A 20,903-nucleotide genomic window follows, 5' to 3' on the forward strand; every position below is an offset into this window, starting at 1 on the left:
TGGGAAAATTAGATTCGTTTTGTTCTCGGAAACTTTTGATAAACCTACTGTTATGTGAAACTCTTCTGAGTTTATGAATTTATATAATGTTTTAATTTATAATTTTTTAATGTATATAGAATAGAATTAGAACATTCTCCGTCATGTCACCAGCCTCAGCTATTGATAAAGTTGTTGAAACGCGCGCATTGAAACCCGCCACCCAAGATGCTTTGCGCCGCCCAACACGTGATGCGGGTCACTGCGAGTGCGCCAGGCTGCATGCTCACTCGACTTCCGGTTCCGGTTTGACGTTTGGTCTCCGTTAGACCCGGTGTTGTAATCGTAGCAAACGAGGGAGGAAGTGACACAGGACGAGTGGGTGAGTGACTGAGCGGTGTCGGCCTCTAGGGGGAGCTTCTCTGTAACCTATGTTTAGGCCGCAGAATCCCCGGGCTTGAGTTGCGTTTCCCCGGGAGACGGGTCTATGTGCGGGCACAGGTATCCCTTGGCAGCAGGGTTATATTTTGGTGGTGGGGCCGGGGATCTTGTAGTAACCGCAGTCCTGTTACTGCTGTCGCCATACCAGGCATGTGTTACACAGCATGTGTGTTATGTGTTCTGCACACTAGTCCACCCCATAGATCAGTGGTGGCAAGCCTATGGCACTGGTGCCAGAGGTGGCACTCTGAGCCCTTTCTGTGGGCACCCAGCCTTCACCCCAACACAGAGTTAGCCAGACAAGACTCAAGGCTTTCTCCTGTGGTACAATACAGCCCAGGACGCGGCATGCTCAGCGCTATTTTAAAGTGACATCCTTGGGTGCCAGGACTACAGGAGGAGCGAGAAGGTGTGGATAGAGATGGATTGTCATTAGAGCTCCTGTTCTGGCTCCCCTGATTCTTCCTCTTCAGGGGACCCTGGAGGGAAGCTAAAATCCAAATTTCTCCATATTTCTATTGTTTTGGTGAACTCAGGACAGCAATACGATTAAAACCTGTGATACAGCAGGGATCAATAAGTTACTGCTTACATTGTCATGTTGGCACTTTGTGACATATAATTGGGTTTTTGTTGTAGCTTGGGCACTCTGTCTCCAAAAGGTTCACCATCACTGCCATAGATGTTTCCTGGTCACACGCTCCGCCATAGTATTTGGGCTTCAGTTCTAGGAGCCTGTACTGATCCTAAGAACTGAGGGTCCCCCGTATGACTGTAGTCACAGGTGCATCCGTTCTCTGCTCATCTCTATAGAACTGACAGAGAAGACCCGTTTGTCAGTGACTTTCACATTCTGCATATGTGGGACCCTCATGGTTGTGATCACTGGAGGTCCTAGAGTGTTGTGGGGGCTGTAATAACAATGATTCCACAGACATGGTGGGTGTGTTCTCCAGGTCCTGACTATGGACTGTAATAGAGGGTGCAGTGGGGGTCACTATGGTTGTGGTGTCATCCCTGGAGGGAGGTAAGTATAGCTGCTGTCTTGTTTTGACAGCCCCTTTAATCATGGAAAATCATCTTAACTTCCTCAATTGGTGCAACCCCTTTATCTCCTATCGGTGAGGGTCCAACTGCCCGAATCCCCATCTCTTATGGGTGGAGCATACGCCATTCTGCTTCATCCGTTTCTATGTGTGTGATTGGGAATTTCAGAGATCAACGCTGGGGTATTGCTTTGGAATTTCCAATACTTCCATACTATTGAATGGAGCTGCGGGGTGCATGCTCTACTCCTGACCGTCATGACAAATATCAGGACATGGAGTTTGCCACAGAAAAGGCAGCTCCTCTAAACTTCACTGGAAAGTGCCAGGTGACTGCTTCTCAATGAACAAGGAAGAATAACGCCCTACCCTGTGTCGCCAACTATTGGGCATCTATGGGATATGCTGTGGATATGTCTAAACCCCCAAATAGCAATCGAACTACTGGAATGTGCACATAAGTCATGTGAATTTCTTCTTTTTGCTTCTGTTTCAGCTGTGGGATTGGAGCGTCCTCTACTGTATAAACATGTCTCTATCAAGGAGGGAACTTGATGACCTGAAGCCATGGATAGAAAAAACTGTAAAAGGAGTCCTGGGCTTCTCTGAGCCCACCGTGGTCACTGCTGCCCTAAACTGTGTTGGCAAAGGGATGGACAAGAAGAAGGCTGCGGGTAAGGGCTCTTCGTTATGATAGTTCTCATGTAATCTGCTGTCCCATCTTATAAAATGATGGACGTTATGTTACTACCTTCCTGGGATCGGTGTCTCACCAGTCCTCAGAAGGAAGGTACTGTCTTGGTGCTTAAAGGGAACCTGTCACCACATTTTTCACACATACAGCTAGTGACAGGTTCCTATAGAACCCTATTAACTAACGGATACCCTACTTTTTAGCTAAAAATAATTTTTTCACATCCCCATAAATCAACTTTGTTATATTACCTTACATTTGCAAAATGTACCCCACGTATGTATTTAATTACATGAAATCACAGCAGCTTCTACGGACTTCTACTCCTTTCCATCCTCCAAGGAGGTTCCTGAATTTTTGGGTTATCAGATACCATACAGTTTGCTAATGTTGAGAGGTTAAGGACCTGAGATAATGTTGCTCTGGTCACATGCCATGAACGTAACACCAGGCAGAGCTGTCAGTCAAAATAAGGGAGCGTGGTCTACTGTATTTAAAGAGAACCCGTCATGCAAAATAACCCCCCTAAACTAAATATATTTTCATAAACTGCCATTAGAGAGCATTGCCTCTATCCCTTCATTGTCCCTCTACATGCCTGTAAACCTAAGCAATGAGGTCCTAAAGCTGTATGCAAATGACCTGTGAAATGTCCAATGAAGCATTAGCATATTCAAGCTGTCCACTCTATTCATGAGTGGGAGGCACAGCCACACCCCCGGTGCTTGACTGACAGCCTGTATAATGATGTGAGGCTGTATAATGATGTGCTTCCTGGTGCTGGTGGCCACGCCCCCTGCAGCCTGTGTGTGCATGTGTGTGTGTATAGGAGAGATACAGCAGCTCCAGGCAGCCATGTTATTGCAGAACATGTCAGATTCATGTGTAGCTGATGTCTGTGTCTCTCACCTGTATATTAGGAGGATGCAGCATGTCAGCAGATGCAGCACACACACCAGCAATGCTTTACTATACATTACACACAGACATGAGCAGGGGGAGGAGAGGGGAGGGGGAACAGGGGTGACATCACTGCCTCTGACCATGTGACCAGCCTCATTTACATAATAAAGAATAGATGATTTTATAATGATTAATGTATGAAATAACTAGATAAAGGCTGGGATGGGATCCTTGTGAGCTGCTCCAACAGGTAGAGGTGACAGGACTAGTGACAGAGACCTGATGACAGGTGTCCTTTAACTCTTTCCGAACGCCTGCTTGCTTTAAACGTCAGCTGACGCAGGTCCGGAAATCTGCAGCCAAGTCTTTACACGTCACTGCAGTTTTCTGCTGCTCACGCGGGAGCAGGACCTGTTCTCCGGGTTTTGGAGATGCTAGGGAGAAGGGAGATGCATTTCGTTACCGCATCTCCCTTCTTTGCTCCTCACAGCATTATGTGACCGCCAGGTCAAAAGGGGTTGAACAGACCCAGTTCAGGTCTGATCAGAAACCCCAGTGACAGAGGCTCTTAGATGCCTTGTAAAATAAAAAAAGTGAAAATGTCTCCCAGGGGTCTTTTATGACCTCATGGGGGACATATAACATTAACAAGCACACAAAAAAAAATTACTAAATATTCATAAAATTACAATGACATTTCCCCATATAATAAAAACAAACAAACCCCTCTACACTACAAAAAGCATCGCCATACTCCCCCTGTTTGCCCGAGACTATAAATATTATATATCAAACCAACCAAAACAAAATAGGGAATTCATTAACCCCTTAAGGACGCAGCCTGTTTGCAGGTTAAGGCTCGCAACTTTTTTTGGAAATTTGACCAGTGTCTCTTCCTGTGGTAATAACTTTTCAACGCTTTAAGATATCTCTGTGATTTTGAGATTGTTTTCTCGTGAGACATTGTAGTTTATGTTAGTAGTGTCATTTCGGTGATCCGTTCCTTTTTTGGGGGGTAAAAATTCAAAAATTTAGGAAAAATTTGAAAAAAATGACTATTTTCAAAGTTTCAAATGTTATAATTTTTAGACAAAAAGTGATACCACAAATTTTTTTTGATAGAAACCTTTTGCCATTGGTCTTCTTTTTATATCCATAATTTGTTTTACGTTTCCATTATTTTTATGGATGTGAGAAGGTTTGAAGTTTTAGTAGCAACTTCTCAGATTTTCTTGAAATTTGAAAAATGCGAACTTTTTGGTGATCAATTCAGTTTGGAAGTGCTCTATAAAGACTTATGTACTATATACCCCCACAAGTAACACCATTTTATGAACCTAACATCTCAACCTATTCAAATCAGCATTTAAGAAGTCTGTTAACCCTTTAATTATTTTTCCGGAAGCATATGAAAATGGAGTGGAAATTTTGAAATTTCAATTTTTGATTTCAATCTTTCCAATTTAGCCCTAAAACGGATACATTCAGAAGGAATTTGAGGTAAATATATATTCCTAATTTCTTGCCCTGCTTCTTCCGAGTACGGCAATACCAGACATGTGGATGTCAGCTGCTGTTTCCCCGCACATCGATGTCCAGAACAGAGTTAGCGATACCGGGAATTTGGAAGGCCAATTTGGCTGCAAATATTTTGTGGTGCCACAGTGTAATTGAAGAGCCCCTGAAGTAAAAGTACAATAGAAAACCCCCCAAAATGTCACCATTTCGGAAACTAGACCCCTCAAAGAATTTATCGGTGGTTGTGGTGAGCATTTTAACCCCCGACACGCTGGTCAAAATTAAATGCAAAGCAAATGGTGCAGAGTAAAAATTGCGTTTTTATCTCAAAAATGTCATTTTAGTGCCTCATATACTGTGCCCAACCCGTGCCACTTTAGACAAACACCCCAAAAATCATTCTGCAGGTTGTCCCGAGTACAGCAATACCACACATGTGCCAATAATTTACAGACTGGGCACACAGAAGGGATGAGAACGGAAGGAATGAAATTTTGATTTTCCAGCTCCGTTTTCACATGTTTGGAGTGCCATGTCATGTTGGCAGTGCCCGTGAGGTGCCAGTGCAATAGAAACCCCCAATAAATGATACCATTACGGAAACTAGACCCCTCAAAGAATTTATCGGTGGTTGTGGTGAGCATTTTAACCCCCGACACGCTGGTCAAAATTAAATGCAAAGTAAATGGTGCAGAGTAAAAATTGCGTTTTTATCTCAAAAATGTCATTTTAGTGCCTCATATACTGTGCCCAACCCATGCCACTTTAGACAAACACCCCAAAAATCATTCTGCGGGTTGTCCTGAGTACAGCAATACCACACATGTGCCAATAATTTACAGACTGGGCACACAGAAGGGATGAAAACGGAAGGAGTGAAATTTTGATTTTCCAGCTCCGTTTTCACATGTTTGGATTTGGAGTGCCATGTCATGTTGGCAGTGCCCGTGAGGTGCCAGTGCAATAGAAACCCCCAATAAATGATACCATTACGGAAACTAGACCCCTCAAAGAATTTATCGGTGGTTGTGGTGAGCATTTTAACCCCCGACACGCTGGTCAAAATTAAATGCAAAGTAAATGGTGCAGAGTAAAAATTGCGTTTTTATCTCAAAAATGTCATTTTAGTGCCTCATATACTGTGCCCAACCCATGCCACTTTAGACAAACACCCCAAAAATCATTCTGCGGGTTGTCCTGAGTACAGCAATACCACACATGTGCCAATAATTTACAGACTGGGCACACAGAAGGGATGAAAACGGAAGGAGTGAAACTTTGATTTTCCAGCTCCGTTTTCACATGTTTGGATTTGGAGTGCCATGTCATGTTGGCAGGGCCCGTGAGGTGCCAGTGCAATAGAAACCCCCAATAAATGATACCATTACGGAAACTAGACCCCTCAAAGAATTTATCGGTGGTTGTGGTGAGCATTTTAACCCCCGACACGCTGGTCAAAATTAAATGCAAAGCAAATGGTGCAGAGTAAAAATTGCGTTTTTATCTCAAAAATGTCATTTTAGTGCCTCATATACTGTGCCCAACCCGTGCCACTTTAGACAAACACCCCAAAAATCATTCTGCAGGTTGTCCCGAGTACAGCAATACCACACATGTGCCAATAATTTACAGACTGGGCACACAGAAGGGATGAGAACGGAAGGAATGAAATTTTGATTTTCCAGCTCCGTTTTCACATGTTTGGATTTGGAGTGCCATGTCATGTTGGCAGGGCCCGTGAGGTGCCAGTGCAATAGAAACCCCCAATAAATGATACCATTACGGAAACTAGACCCCTCAAAGAATTTATCGGTGGTTGTGGTGAGCATTTTAACCCCCGACACGCTGGTCAAAATTAAATGCAAAGTAAATGGTGCAGAGTAAAAATTGCGTTTTTATCTCAAAAATGTCATTTTAGTGCCTCATATACTGTGCCCAACCCATGCCACTTTAGACAAACACCCCAAAAATCATTCTGCGGGTTGTCCTGAGTACAGCAATACCACACATGTGCCAATAATTTACAGACTGGGCACACAGAAGGGATGAAAACGGAAGGAGTGAAATTTTGATTTTCCAGCTCCGTTTCCACATGTTTGGATTTGGAGTGCCATGTCATGTTGGCAGTGCCCGTGAGGTGCCAGTGCAATAGAAACCCCCAATAAATGATACCATTACGGAAACTAGACCCCTCAAAGAATTTATCGGTGGTTGTGGTGAGCATTTTAACCCCCGACACGCTGGTCAAAATTAAATGCAAAGTAAATGGTGCAGAGTAAAAATTGCGTTTTTATCTCAAAAATGTCATTTTAGTGCCTCATATACTGTGCCCAACCCATGCCACTTTAGACAAACACCCCAAAAATCATTCTGCGGGTTGTCCTGAGTACAGCAATACCACACATGTGCCAATAATTTACAGACTGGGCACACAGAAGGGATGAAAACGGAAGGAGTGAAATTTTGATTTTCCAGCTCCGTTTCCACATGTTTGGATTTGGAGTGCCATGTCATGTTGGCAGTGCCCGTGAGGTGCCAGTGCAATAGAAACCCCCAATAAATGATACCATTACGGAAACTAGACCCCTCAAAGAATTTATCGGTGGTTGTGGTGAGCATTTTAACCCCCGACACGCTGGTCAAAATTAAATGCAAAGTAAATGGTGCAGAGTAAAAATTGCGTTTTTATCTCAAAAATGTCATTTTAGTGCCTCATATACTGTGCCCAACCCATGCCACTTTAGACAAACACCCCAAAAATCATTCTGCGGGTTGTCCTGAGTACAGCAATACCACACATGTGCCAATAATTTACAGACTGGGCACACAGAAGGGATGAAAACGGAAGGAGTGAAATTTTGATTTTCCAGCTCCGTTTCCACATGTTTGGATTTGGAGTGCCATGTCATGTTGGCAGTGCCCGTGAGGTGCCAGTGCAATAGAAACCCCCAATAAATGATACCATTACGGAAACTAGACCCCTCAAAGAATTTATCGGTGGTTGTGGTGAGCATTTTAACCCCCGACACGCTGGTCAAAATTAAATGCAAAGTAAATGGTGCAGAGTAAAAATTGTGTTTTTATCTCAAAAAAGTCATTTTTGTGCCTCATATACTGTGCCCAACCCATACCACTTTAGACAAACACCCCAAAAATCATTCTGGGGGTTGTCCTGAGTACGGCAATACCACACATGTGCCAATAATTTACAGGCTGGGCACACGGCAGGGGTCAGGAAGAAAGAAGCACAATTTAGGTTTTCAAGCTTCGTTTTCACTAGATTGGTAATGGGGGGTACCCCCGAGGTACCAGTACAATAGAAACTCCCAAGTAGTGAACCCATTTTGGAAAGGGCACCCCTCAAAGAATGTATGTAGGCTTGTATGATCATTTTAACCCCCAACACGCTGGTCAAAATTGAATGCAAAGTAAATGGTGCAGAGTAAAAATTGTGTTTTTATCTCAAAAAAGTCATTTTTGTGCCTCATATACTGTGCCCAACCCATGCCACTTTAGACAAACACCCCAAAAATCATTCTGGGGGTTGTCCTGAGTACGGCAATACCACACATGTGCCAATAATTTACAGGCTGGGCACACGGCAGGGGTCAGGAAGAAAGAAGCACAATTTAGGTTTTCAAGCTTCGTTTTCACTAGATTGGTAATGGGGGGTACCCCCGAGGTACCAGTACAATAGAAACTCCCAAGTAGTGAACCCATTTTGGAAAGGGCACCCCTCAAAGAATGTATGTAGGCTTGTATGATCATTTTAACCCCCAACACGCTGGTCAAAATTGAATGCAAAGTAAATGGTGCAGAGTAAAAATTGTGTTTTTATCTCAAAAAAGTCATTTTTGTGCCTCATATACTGTGCCCAACCCATGCCACTTTAGACAAACACCCCAAAAATCATTCTGGGGGTTGTCCTGAGTACGGCAATACCACACATGTGCCAATAATTTACAGGCTGGGCACACGGCAGGGGTCAGGAAGAAAGAAGCACAATTTAGGTTTTCAAGCTTCGTTTTCACTAGATTGGTAATGGGGGGTACCCCCGAGGTACCAGTACAATAGAAAGCCCAAGTAGTGAACCCATTTTGGAAAGGGCACCCCTCAAAGAATGTATGTAGGCTTGTATGAGTATTTTAACCCCTAAGGTGCTGGCTCAAATGTAATACAAAGTGAGTAGTGCAGAGAAACAGTTGTATTGCAATTTATCAAATATGCCATTGAAGTGACAAAAGTATTATGCCCAACTCATGCCACTGGGGAAAAACACATCAAAGATCATTCTGCGGGTTACCCCGGTTAGGGCAATACCCCATAGGAGGCAATAATCTGTAGGATGGTGACACGGCAGGGCTCAAAAGGGATTAACTTGTTGGAGCACAGACATTGTACTTTTTTTTTTCTTTTTGGCATCATGAAAGATTTGTAGATGCCAATAGGGGCCAGTACAGTAGAAACCCCTAAGAACTGACCCTATTTTGGAAACTACACCCCTCCATGAATTAATCTAGGGGTATAGTTAGCATTTTAACCCCACAGGTGGACCCCTGAAAAAGTGCAAAATGGATAGTGCATAGTAAAAAATATCTATTATGTCATTTTGTGCCCAGCTGCTGCCATGGGAGACAAACACCCTAAAAATCATGATGCATGTTTTCCCGGGTAAAGCATACGGGACAGTAATCTAGAGGCTGGGCACATGGCAGGGCTTAGAAGGGAAGGTGCGGCATGATGTATAAGCTGTGCGTCAGGGTAACAACAGGGTACTCTAAAAATCCAGGGATGTATGATAAATTCGGAAGCAATCTTTCATACATAACCCTGGTTTTTCTGGGCATGTCTCACAGTGATGAATGGTGTCCTTCCGAATGCCATTTTTGGAGCACACCCTGCACCTCTTTTGTGACCTTCCCTTGCTGGCTGTTTGGGGAACTACTCCTGGAAAGTGCTGCCCTGGTACAATACGTGATGTGGCCTCACTTCCAGATGTGCTAGCACTCCCCCCTTCCTGGTCTCCAAAAAGAAAGTACTTTATTACCATCTCTTGAAATTCCAGGAAAGTTCCCCTCTGGCCGGCATATCGATGCAGCACATAAGCATTATACAATGCCATCTGCATGATGTGCACGGCCAGCTTCTTGTACCACACCCTCGACTTCCGCATGGCATTGTACGGCTGAAGCACCTGGTCAGACAAGTCCACCCCTCCCATGTATTTGTTATAATCTAAAATACAGTCTGGCTTGGGGGTTTCTGTACTGGCACCTCGTACTGGGACAGGGGTGGTGGTGTGCTCATGTATTGTGGTTAATACAAGGACCTCTCTCTTGTCCTTGTACTTAACACACAATACAGAGTCGCTGCATAGTGCCCTGCTTTCGTGCCTTTTAAGTTTTTGCCCAAGCAGCGACTTAGGGAGACCTCTCTGATTTCTGCGTACAGTGCCGCATGCCGCAGTATTTCTGGAAGTGAGGCACTTGAACAGGGTGGTGCTGGTGTAGAAATTGTCCAGGTATAGGTGGTAGCCCTGGTCCAGCAGTGGGTGCACTAAATCCCACACTATCTTCCCTGTAACACCCAGGAAGGGGGGGCATTCTGGGGGCACTATAGAGGAGTCCTTCCCTTCATATACCCTGAACTTGTATGTGTACCCTGATGAACTTTCGCACAGCTTATACATTTTCACACCATATCTTGCCCTCTTATTGGGCAGGTACTGGCGGAATTGAAGTCTCCCTTTGAATTGTACCAGGGACTCGTCTATGCTCACATGTTTGGCGGGAGTATATGCCTGGGCAAACTTGGCACTAAAATGATCTAATATGGGCCTGACCTTAAATAACCGATCATAACTGGGGTCACCTCTGGGTGGGCACTGTGTGTTGTCAGTGTAGTGCAAAAACTTATGGATGGCTTCAAAGCGCATCCTGCTCATTGCCATGCGGAACATGGGGGTGTGGTACAGTATATCTGTGCTCCAGTAGTCCCTGATTGAAGGCTTCTTTACTATCCCCATAAGGAGTATTATGCCCCAATACTTGTACATCTCTGCTGCAGTGACAGGGGTCCACCTGTAGGGTTGTGCATAAAAGGACGTGGGGTTTTGGGCAATATGTTGTGCAGCGTAGAGATTTGTCTGAAATATAATAATATTTAGCAGCTCCTCATCAAAAAAAAACTTAAAAAAGTCTACAGCTCTGAGCCCTGTCGTGTCAAAGTTAATGCCAGGATGGCCCAAAAAGTCAGGGACCTGAGGGGTATAATTATCTGGGGCTACCCATGTGGGGTCAGTGGAAGCCCCAGACGCTTCTCCTGCAGAAGTCCCAGAAACTTCTCCTGCAGAAGTCCCAGGCACTTCTCCTGCAGAAGTCCCAGGCACTTCTCCTGCAGAAGTCCCAGGCACTTCAATTGCAGAAGTCCCTGGAACCCTACGGCGCCTTCTTGGGGGTCCTTCCAGGTCACTGGAAGATGAGCAGGAGGATGATGATAGGTAAAAGGGACCATCATCCCCACTAGCTGACTCGGTGTCAGAGGCAAGCATGTTATATGCCTCCAACACGGTGTACGTCTTCTGAGACATTGCACACAAAAAAAATAGAGAACTGGAAAAATTAGATAATGTGCACCAAACTACACGGATAAACCGTCTAGCAGGCACACAAAAAAAAAATATAATGCACACCAAACTACACGGACAAGCCGCACAGATGGCACACACAAAAAATAATGTGCACTAAACTACACGGACAAGCCGCACAGATAGCACACAAAAAAAAAAAGATAATGCGCACCAAACTACACGGACAAGCCGCACAGATGGCACACACAAAAAATAATGTGCACTAAACTACACGGACAAGCCGCACAGATAGCACACAAAAAAAAAAAGATAATGCGCACCAAACTACACGGACAAGCCGCACAGATGGCACACACAAAAAATAATGTGCACTAAACTACACGGACAAGCCGCACAGATAGCACACAAAAAAAAAAAGATAATGCGCACCAAACTACACGGACAAGCCGCACAGATGGCACACACAAAAAATAATGTGCACTAAACTACACGGACAAGCCGCACAGATAGCACACAAAAAAAAAAAGATAATGCGCACCAAACTACACGGACAAGCCGCACAGATGGCACACACAAAAAATAATGTGCACTAAACTACACGGACAAGCCGCACAGATAGCACACAAAAAAAAAAGATGCACACCAAGCCACACGGACCAGCCGCACAGATGGCACACAAAAAATAATGCGCACTAAACTACACGGACAAGCCGCACAGATAGCACACAAAAAAAATAATGCGCACTAAACTACACGGACAAGCCGCACAGATAGCACACAAAAAAAATAATGCGCACTAAACTACACGGACAAGCCGCACAGATAGCACACAAAAAAAAAGGTAATGCACACCAAACTACACGGATAAGCCGCACAGATGGCACACACAAAAAATAATGCGCACAAAACTACACGGACAAGCCGCACAGATAGCACACAAAAAAAATAATGCGCACTAAACTACACGGACAAGCCGCACAGATAGCACACAAAAAAAAAAGATAATGCACACCAAGCCACACGGACCAGCCGCACAGATGGCACACACAAAAAGTAGCTATGTACGGGTACACCTACGGCGTTCTGGAAAAAAATATTACCAGGCACCGAAAAAAAACCTATGTGCACCGCGCAAAAAGGCGCTACAAATGCACCTAGCTTGCCCTAAGACAAACTAACTACCGCTAAGATTGCTAAAGATTCTGTGCAGCGCTATTCACACGGCGCACTGAAAAGTGCGTCCAGTGCAGAACAACGCTAACACAGCGCACTGAAAAGTGCGTTTGGGTTCAGAAGGGACAGACAGGGAAAAACGGAAGACACGTGGGATCACACAAGGCGATCACACAGGGAACACACAGGACACAGGAAAAAACAGATAGGATGGGAATTTGTAGGGAACAATAGGGATCAGATAAGGATCAGAACACTATTTATAGTGTAAAAGTGTATTTTGGTGCACACAGTAACGCTCTTTCCTCTCTCCAGCGATACCAAACCAAAATGGTGCCGCTGGAGGAAGAGGAAAGTGCTAAAAGCACGTTTTTTTGCCTAAAATCGCTGTAATTGGCCAGTCAGGTTTGACTGGCCAATCACGGCGATCGGCGGGCGGGACCAATTTGATTGGTCGGGTGACGGAGACAGGAACTCCTCCTGCCTCTGTCACCCAAATTTCAGCCCGATGTCACCACGTCTCGCGACGTGGTGACAATTCTAAAATAGTATGCGCTCGCGCAGTAGCTGTACTGCGCTGAGCGCCAATAGTGGGAAGCTGCGCAGTACAGCTACGGCGCGGAGCGCTAAGGGGTTAATAACAAATTTTCAGTTAATTTGAAAATCACAAAAAAGCCTTTTTTTCCCCACTTTTAACCCGAAATAAAAATTAAAAAAAAGTCTAAACTTGTATTACCTTTTTAACTAGCTCTGTGTTCTGAAAAGAACACCACAAAAAAAATACGGTAAAAAAAAAGTTATGCCCTTAAACTGGCGCAAACGAAAATTCACTAAAATGCTGGTCACTAGAGCCTTTTCAGGCCGCGTCACTAAGGAGTTAAAGGACATCTAACACCACGATCAGGTGTTGTAAGCAAGGTCAATTTGCATAATTTTTGAAGCTTATTATCTTAAAATCAAGGGTATAGGAAGCTTTAAGAAGAGTGGATCCTGCCAGAGGGGACACACACCAGTATGTCAGTGTACTTGGTTTACAATCCTTCATCCTGGTGGTAATATCCTTTAAGGTACAGGGCCTCACTGGCAGCTAATTTTAGGTGATATGGGGAGGACTTGTAACCCTTTACCAGCAGGCATTGTTAGTCAGGGTGCTAAAATTCTGGTGACAGGACTTCTTTAAGTGTTTTATTCCCTGCATAGTGGGTAACAGGCTGGAAGTGGACATGGCAGAGACGTTGAAAATGGTAACGAATAAGAAATTATATCTTGAAGGGATCATTTTTTTTCTGATAATCAAATATCTGTTGATGTTATTATGGGGTCAGATAATAATGACTGTTCTCCCTTAGATCATCTGAAGCCGTTTCTAGATGACTCCACGCCGAGGTTTGTTGATAAGCTCTACGATGCTGTCAGGGAAAGTCGGGGTTCCCGGCACTCCAGGTCCAGCAGCGACAAAAGCAGGAAGCGGGAAATAAAGGTAATTTGTTCCATTCTTTTGGAAGTACATAAACAATTTTACCACTGACCGCTACATTATTTCATGTTTTGCTGCAGGAGCCTGTGTCCCCTCAGCAGAATTGTGGCCTTTTGTAATGTCTATATGCAATGGAATTGTCTTTGAGACCTGTCCATATGACCTTGGAGCATATATGGATTTAATGGAGGGGAAAGTACCGTTTTAGATTTCCCTTTTTGAACCAGAATCTATGGATATGCTGAATGAGGCACCTCTCTACTGGTGGACGTGAGCTGTCCATGTGTTGGATAAATTGTCATCCATTTAATTTACTGTACTGTAACTTCATATTCTGCTTTCAAAGGCTGAACAGAACCACAATGATCAGCAAATATATATTTTTTTTTCCTGGCGAGATATGTCCAGTCATGTGTTTCCAGAGAACAATCTTTTTGCATAAATTCTGTGTCTTCTGTACTTGATGCATGTGCTTTTTCTCTTCGTTAGGAAGTCTTTGGGGACGACCCAGATCTTGCAAAAGATTCTTCAAATTCAAAGAAAAAACGAGTCCCCCGCTTTGAAGAAGTGGAAGAACCGGAAGTAATCCCTGGTCCACCCTCTGAGAGCCCAGGCATGCTGACCAAGCTGCAGGTAGGTAGTCTGGACTCATTATGTGATCTAATGGTCACCATCTCAACTTATCTTGTAGCATGTAGTAACAGCTAATCCGAAACTTTTTGGGCGATCTGTATAATCTTTAGGATGATAATTTTGGTCTTGCATACAAAGGATGTGACTTACGAGTATTTACGAATGGTTTGTAGAACATAAATAATATGTTACGTCTGTGTTGTAGATTAAGCAGATGATGGAAGCAGCCACCCGGCAGATAGAGGAGAGGAAAAAGCAGCTGAGCTTCGTCAGTCCTCCTGCGATGGTACAGTACATGCAGCATCTATTCCTTACTTTAGCTGTGGGAGCATTGTCTAGTCTTGCCATATCACTGACCTTATATATTGTCCATCTGCTCAGTATTATTGTGTTTGTAGTTTGTGTTCATACTACTCCTTCATCAGCTCTTCATGTTGATGAAATTGGTTTCTTTGGCTGCAAAAAATTAAGACTATGCTATGAAAAATAGGTTTGCGGTAACTTTTGGAATATGTGATGTTCTACTACATAAAAAAGTGAAATTTTTAGGGCCTCTTTGGACACTGCAGTCAGTCCCTTTCTGGTCCCCTCCAGATGGCGTTTGACTCCAGCAGTGACAACCCATTCCCTCATACAGTCTAAACATAAACACATTGCATGCATGCCCAGCTGATGTAAATGGATATGTTTAAGGTACATTGTAGTAGAAGTGTACTGTAATTAATACATATATATTGACATGCAGGCTTATACATATTCTGCAAGCAGGGACGGCTCCAGGTTTCAGTAGGCTCCTTTGCAGTGAACTCATGTGGCAGCATTAAAAATTCAGATACTAAAACAGTCTCCTGTTCCCTAAAATATTCCCTAATTTATCAAACCAAACAGCCCCCCTCATGATTATTTTATACACAACTCCACTCATTATATTAATTAGATACAGCCACCTCACCCCATGGATTCCTTATGTTCAGCCTTAAATGGGGCCCCCTCTTCCCCTCCAGCAGCTCTGGGCCCGACATTTGCCTAGGTATGCCCAGTGCTGGCGCCAGCCCAGTCTGCAAGTCCTTACAAGTTTCTCACCATGTATCCCTCTTCACCCAGTCTAAGGTTTCTTCCACACAAGACGACCATTCTAACTTTGGAAACACTATCCAGCCTTCCCAAGCTGCCACTTTCATGAACGATGCCATAGAAAAAGCCAGAAAAGCGGCTGAACTTCAAGCAAGGATCCAAGCACAACTTTCTCTCAAGCCTGGTCTCATTGGAAATACAAATATGGTTGGCTTGGCCAACCTTCACGCCATGGGAATCGCCCCTCCGTGAGTATGCAAATATGACCTCCTTCTCTGGGAGACATAGTGAACCCTTCTGAAATTAGCTTGTTTAGGCCCTTGGTCTATTAGTGAGCACTAACTGTTATGCGAGTGGATGATGCCATTTTGCTGAAATTGATGTATTGAAAGGGGTTTTTGCTTGTGATGATCTTTTAGGAAAGTGGAGCTGAAGGACCAGACAAAGCCCACTCCACTGATTCTGGATGACCAGGGCCGCACTGTGGATGCCACAGGAAAAGAGATCGAGCTGACCCATCGCATGCCCACGCTGAAAGCCAACATCAGAGCTGTGAAGAGGGAGCAGTTCAAGCAACAGCTTAAGGAGAAGCCTTCTGATGACTTGGAGTCTAACACTTTCTTTGACCCTCGCGTCACCATCACCCCCTCACAAAGGACAAAACGTTCCTTCAAATTCCATGAGAGAGGAAAATTTGAGAAAATTGCCCAGAGATTAAGGACGAAGGTTCTTGCTTCAATTTCTTTCTCTGTGGAGGGGTCAGTCGGGATCTGGTGGTGATTTCTTTTACTAATTTAGTTACTTTTGTCCACAAACAGGCTCAGCTAGAGAAACTGCAAGCTGAAATATCTCAGGCAGCCAAGAAAACTGGAATCCAGACAACCACCAGACTGGCACTGATCGCCCCCAAGAAAGAGATCAAGGAAGGAGAAATACCAGATAATGAGTGGTGGGACTCCTTCATTCTCCCCCATGGAGCCGACCTGTGAGTGCTTCAATCAGACACACTGTGTCCTCTAACGTGACCTTTTTTTAAAAAAAAAATAATATACAAAACAGAAACAACGATACTTACATACACATATTACATATCATATTTTTATATTAATAATATGTAAAATTACTGCGACGTGACCTTCACAGCCATGATCAGAACAACTTATTATCCTTCTGCCTCCAGGAGACCTGAAGCTTTAGCAGTACGGAAAGACTTTCATGGAATCACTAATCTTGTAGAGCATCCAGCGCAGCTCAGCCCTCCAGGTATGTGTATTGTACAACTGACGAGAATTTTATGATGCCTATATCACATGTTTTCCTGCTCAATAAGGAAAATGAAAACCGAATTGTGATTGTGTGCTATAAGAAACAAGCTTCTTGGCCGAGGTAGATATCCAGTTTTCTACTGTCTATAGACCTGACATTTCCATGCAAAATGACTGGCTTATTAGTGGCTTTTAAAGGGTTAATCCATAAGGAGATTCCCCCCTCCTGCCTGTATGGATATCATAGATATGAGGAACTGCCAAGCTTCAGCTTGTATTGGGTATGGCACCATATTTTTAGTGGTTTGTTTAGCTGGCGTGAAATAAGACAAAGTTGTGAAACTAGGCACAGAAAGTACTAAATGTATGGAGCTGTGCTTGCTAAGCACTACATGGTATAAGGTGCTAGATGAAGTGCAGTGCTCTCTTTAAGGGGTTATAACAGTTTGGTTATGTGTATCTTGCACAACCCCTTTCAGAATTGATGTAATTTCCCATTTTTAAATTAAGAATAACCTGTGCAGCTCTTTGAACTCCTCTTGTGACTTTGGTGGCATGGAAGCTCTGACAGCGTTACACTGATAGTTCCCTTCCCATGAGGCTTTATGTCACTCATGAGTGTTCACCAGACCTCTATTGATGCATCTCTGTGTGTTCTGGATAAGTGAAGATGCAGCTGATCCCTTGCACTGACATTAGGAATGCTCACCCCTCTATCGTCTCAGCTTCTGTAAAGGAGTGAGGACGGACATACAGATCCTACGCCCTTCTTCTATGGTAAGCGCACCACTTCTCCATCATAATGTTTTGTTCATTCAGTTGACAGAGATGCACCAGTGACGCTGGGGATCTATCTCACTAAAAAAGAACAGAAGAAACTCCGGCGCCAGACAAGAAGGGAGGGCCAGAAGGAATTGCAGGAGAAGGTACGATTAGGACTAATGCCTCCACCAGAACCCAAAGGTAGGTCTATGTGTGAACGCTGTAGTGATCCTGCAGCTTCTCTCCGGGTGTGGCTGTACAGGTAGTGTGGTCTGTGCTTCATTGTTCACTTCCATATTGTCTCTAATTGTTGTCTTCCTGTTTACCTTTACTTAGTGCGAATATCCAACTTGATGCGTGTTTTGGGGACGGAGGCAATACAGGACCCCACAAAAGTAGAGGCCCATGTCCGGGCGCAGATGGCTAAACGCCAGAAGTAAGTACACAGCTGAATTATAGTACAGGAAGCCACTAGCAATACCATGCATCTTAGATGGAAAATTCAGCAGACCATCCAATATTGAGGGAACCTTTGAAATCTCCTCCTGACTCTTCCTAGAATTCCCCAGAATCTTTCTCCATTCACTACACATATACTTTCAGATGAGCCCATCATATATGCATGAGGGAGTCAGGAGAGAAAGTTGGCAGATAGGTGGACGCTCTGGTATATATTTACTCGGAGTGGATTATAGTTTGCAATTAACAGGCAAACAAGCAGTGAAAAACTAAGCTTGTCCATTTTCCAGCAGTGTAGACTAATTTAGCCCAAAGCTCACAATACCCCCCACTCCCCCAACCCTGGCTGAGATTTCATTTGTTCCCAGATGGTACACTTTGCCAGACACACTAAGTGGTATGTGATCTCCCATGTTAAAGGGGTTGTGTTATTAATGATATTTATCTCTTGCGCATGGGATAGGGGTTAAATATCAGATTGGTGGCTGGTATCAGGTGTTGGACCCTCCCCTCACCATTAGTAGAACAGAGATCAAAAATTCTCCTCATTTGACTTGCAATTTCAGCTAGTTATAAGTAGCGCAATAAAACTCAAAGGCGCACAGGACGTAGCTCTATCCTGATCTATGTTAAAGTCTATGGGACTTCCGGAGCAGCATACAGCGCAGCTGAATGCCGGTAGTTCGTGTGCTCCTGAGAAGGTAAGGGGAGCCCCACTCTTCCAATTGTGGGGATCCAATAGGCAAGATCTCCTGCGATCTGATGGTCATCTACTATCCACAAGATGGGGGCTAATCACACAACCCCTTTACAATCCTACATGCCTCATTGTGCTTTCCCATCGCCATTTTCCACGACACAGACATACACATTATTTGCTTGACCAGTCCTCCCGAAAAAAAAGTGGGATTGGCCAAAGTTGCTAAATTATACACACATTGGATCCTTTAGTTTGATAGCCTGGAGCTGTTTGCATTAGTCACGTGGGTTTGGAAAGAGCAGATATACTGCGTGACTACATTACACCGGTTGATGGATGTTGTGTATCTCATATGGATGTATTGTATCTTCTACAGGGCTCACGAGGAGGCCAATGCCGCTAGGAAACTTACAGCAGAGCAGAGGAAGGAGAAGAAAGTAAAAAAGTTAAAGGAAGATATCACACAAGGTGTTCATGTAGCCGTATACAGGTAATGTTATGTTTGTTTCTAGACTCCTGAGGTCGTTTTGAAGATATTAGAAGTGTATTTGGTGTTCTAGAAGGGATAATATATCTATATTGTAGTAAAATATAGGAGAAGTCCCCCTTAAGAATCTAAAGTGAAAGTGTCTGCATAGTCATCACTGGGCTCCTGGCCTCGCAGTAGCTTTGTTTTACATTGTTGCATAGGAGGGGTCTTCACCAAGATGTCTGGTTATCACCGTGGATTGGATTAGGAAACTGCTGATAAAACATTGTTTGAATTTGTCTCCTTTTGCTATGTTCATGTTTCAGTATTCGCAATTTAACCAATCCTTCTAAAAAGTTCAAGATTGAAGCCAATGCCAACCAGTTGTACCTGACAGGAGTAGTTGTATTACACAGAGATGTTAATGTGGTCGTAGTAGAAGGAGGTAAGAGCTGCCCTAAACACCTCAAATCCTGTGCTGAGCTTTGTATAGTTACAAGGGGTGGGCCACAATCTAATGACCCTCATTTGTGGAATAGTGATCCACAGCCCGAGGTCCCACCAGACGATATTGTTTAGGTCACTTATCTTTGTTGAGGCCACTCATCACGATCTTGTGGCCCATACCAAGCAATGGTATTAGTTTAAAATTAGCAAATTATGTCGCTGCTTAATTTGAATGGACGTGCTCACGTGTTAGTGGATATACAGGGGTCGCTGCAGCACGTGAATGCACATTTTACAACATGTATGACTTCATCCATTACTGTGTACGGGGAGGTTGTGCACTAAACTCTTGACGTTTTGTCTGAACAATTTGTCATTGCTTCTTTGAAGGACCTAAAGCACAGAAGAAATTTAAGCGTCTGATGCTGAGCCGGATAAAATGGGACGAGCAGACGTCAAATCACAAAGCAGATGGTAAGTGTACATGGGGAGTGCGTTTTGGTGTATATAGATGACAGAAAGATGAAGTAAAAGGGCCTTTCTATGTAACAATGTGAAATAATCTGGGATGTGTACTGTATATGGCTGAGCTTTGTCAATGCTGTGATGTACAATGACCTGTCTTCTCTTACAGATGATGACGAATCGGATGAGGAAACTGTAAAAAAGTCCAACAAGTGCTCTTTAGTGTGGGAGGTGAGTCTCTGATCGTTGACTTTATGCGCTTTGGTAATACTTTTAAAATAAAAATTCCTCTGAAAGGTTCCCTGACGACAGCCTTTGAGCAGGAGCTCCGGTCTTGTGCATTTTTAATGAATAGGCGCCTCTTACAATACATTAAAGGATGCTTTTTAGGCATCATTCAGTGTATATTGATGGGTAGATTAGGATTGATCATGTAGTATTCAGCAAGGCTAGATGTGATCTGCTTCTCTTGTAACGTCTTACGCTGATTAATACCACTCGGTCATTTCCAGGGAACGGCCAAAGAACGCAGTTTCGGGGACATCAAATTCAAACAGTGCCCCACAGAAAACATGGCTCGGGAACATTTTAAGAAGCACGGCACCGAGCAGTACTGGGACCTGGCACTGAGTCAATCAGTTTTGGAAACTGCAGACTGAGCATCATTTGGGTTTTTTATGTCACAATTAGTTTTACCAAGGTTGTACTTCCAAAAAAGAAGCGGTGGGAACCTCTGGACTGTGGACAATATTAGATTTTCCTTACACTGCTGTGGTGCGTTCCGCTATCCCCGCCATTGGACTATGACA

The 20,903-nt window shown here is 43.8% G+C and overlaps 1 protein-coding gene across 1 annotated transcript; it reads left to right on the forward strand.

The window, feature by feature from the left end:
• The first annotated feature begins 200 nt into the window (after positions 1 to 200).
• On the forward strand, positions 201 to 20,814 carry PRPF3 (pre-mRNA processing factor 3). Its single transcript, XM_072115098.1, has 16 exons — positions 201 to 361; positions 1,963 to 2,140; positions 13,693 to 13,823; positions 14,310 to 14,453; positions 14,659 to 14,739; positions 15,558 to 15,775; positions 15,947 to 16,253; positions 16,346 to 16,512; positions 16,708 to 16,790; positions 17,612 to 17,755; positions 17,891 to 17,990; positions 19,090 to 19,203; positions 19,509 to 19,627; positions 20,020 to 20,103; positions 20,264 to 20,325; positions 20,607 to 20,814. The coding sequence occupies exons 2-16, from the start codon at positions 1,996 to 1,998 to the stop codon at positions 20,751 to 20,753; spliced, it is 2,046 nt and encodes a 681-aa protein (XP_071971199.1). The 5' UTR covers positions 201 to 361; positions 1,963 to 1,995; the 3' UTR covers positions 20,754 to 20,814.
• Positions 20,815 to 20,903: the final 89 nt, after the last annotated feature.

Source organism: Engystomops pustulosus, chromosome 7, assembly GCF_040894005.1.
Source record: "Engystomops pustulosus chromosome 7, aEngPut4.maternal, whole genome shotgun sequence".
Lineage (NCBI taxonomy): Eukaryota > Metazoa > Chordata > Amphibia > Anura > Leptodactylidae > Engystomops > Engystomops pustulosus.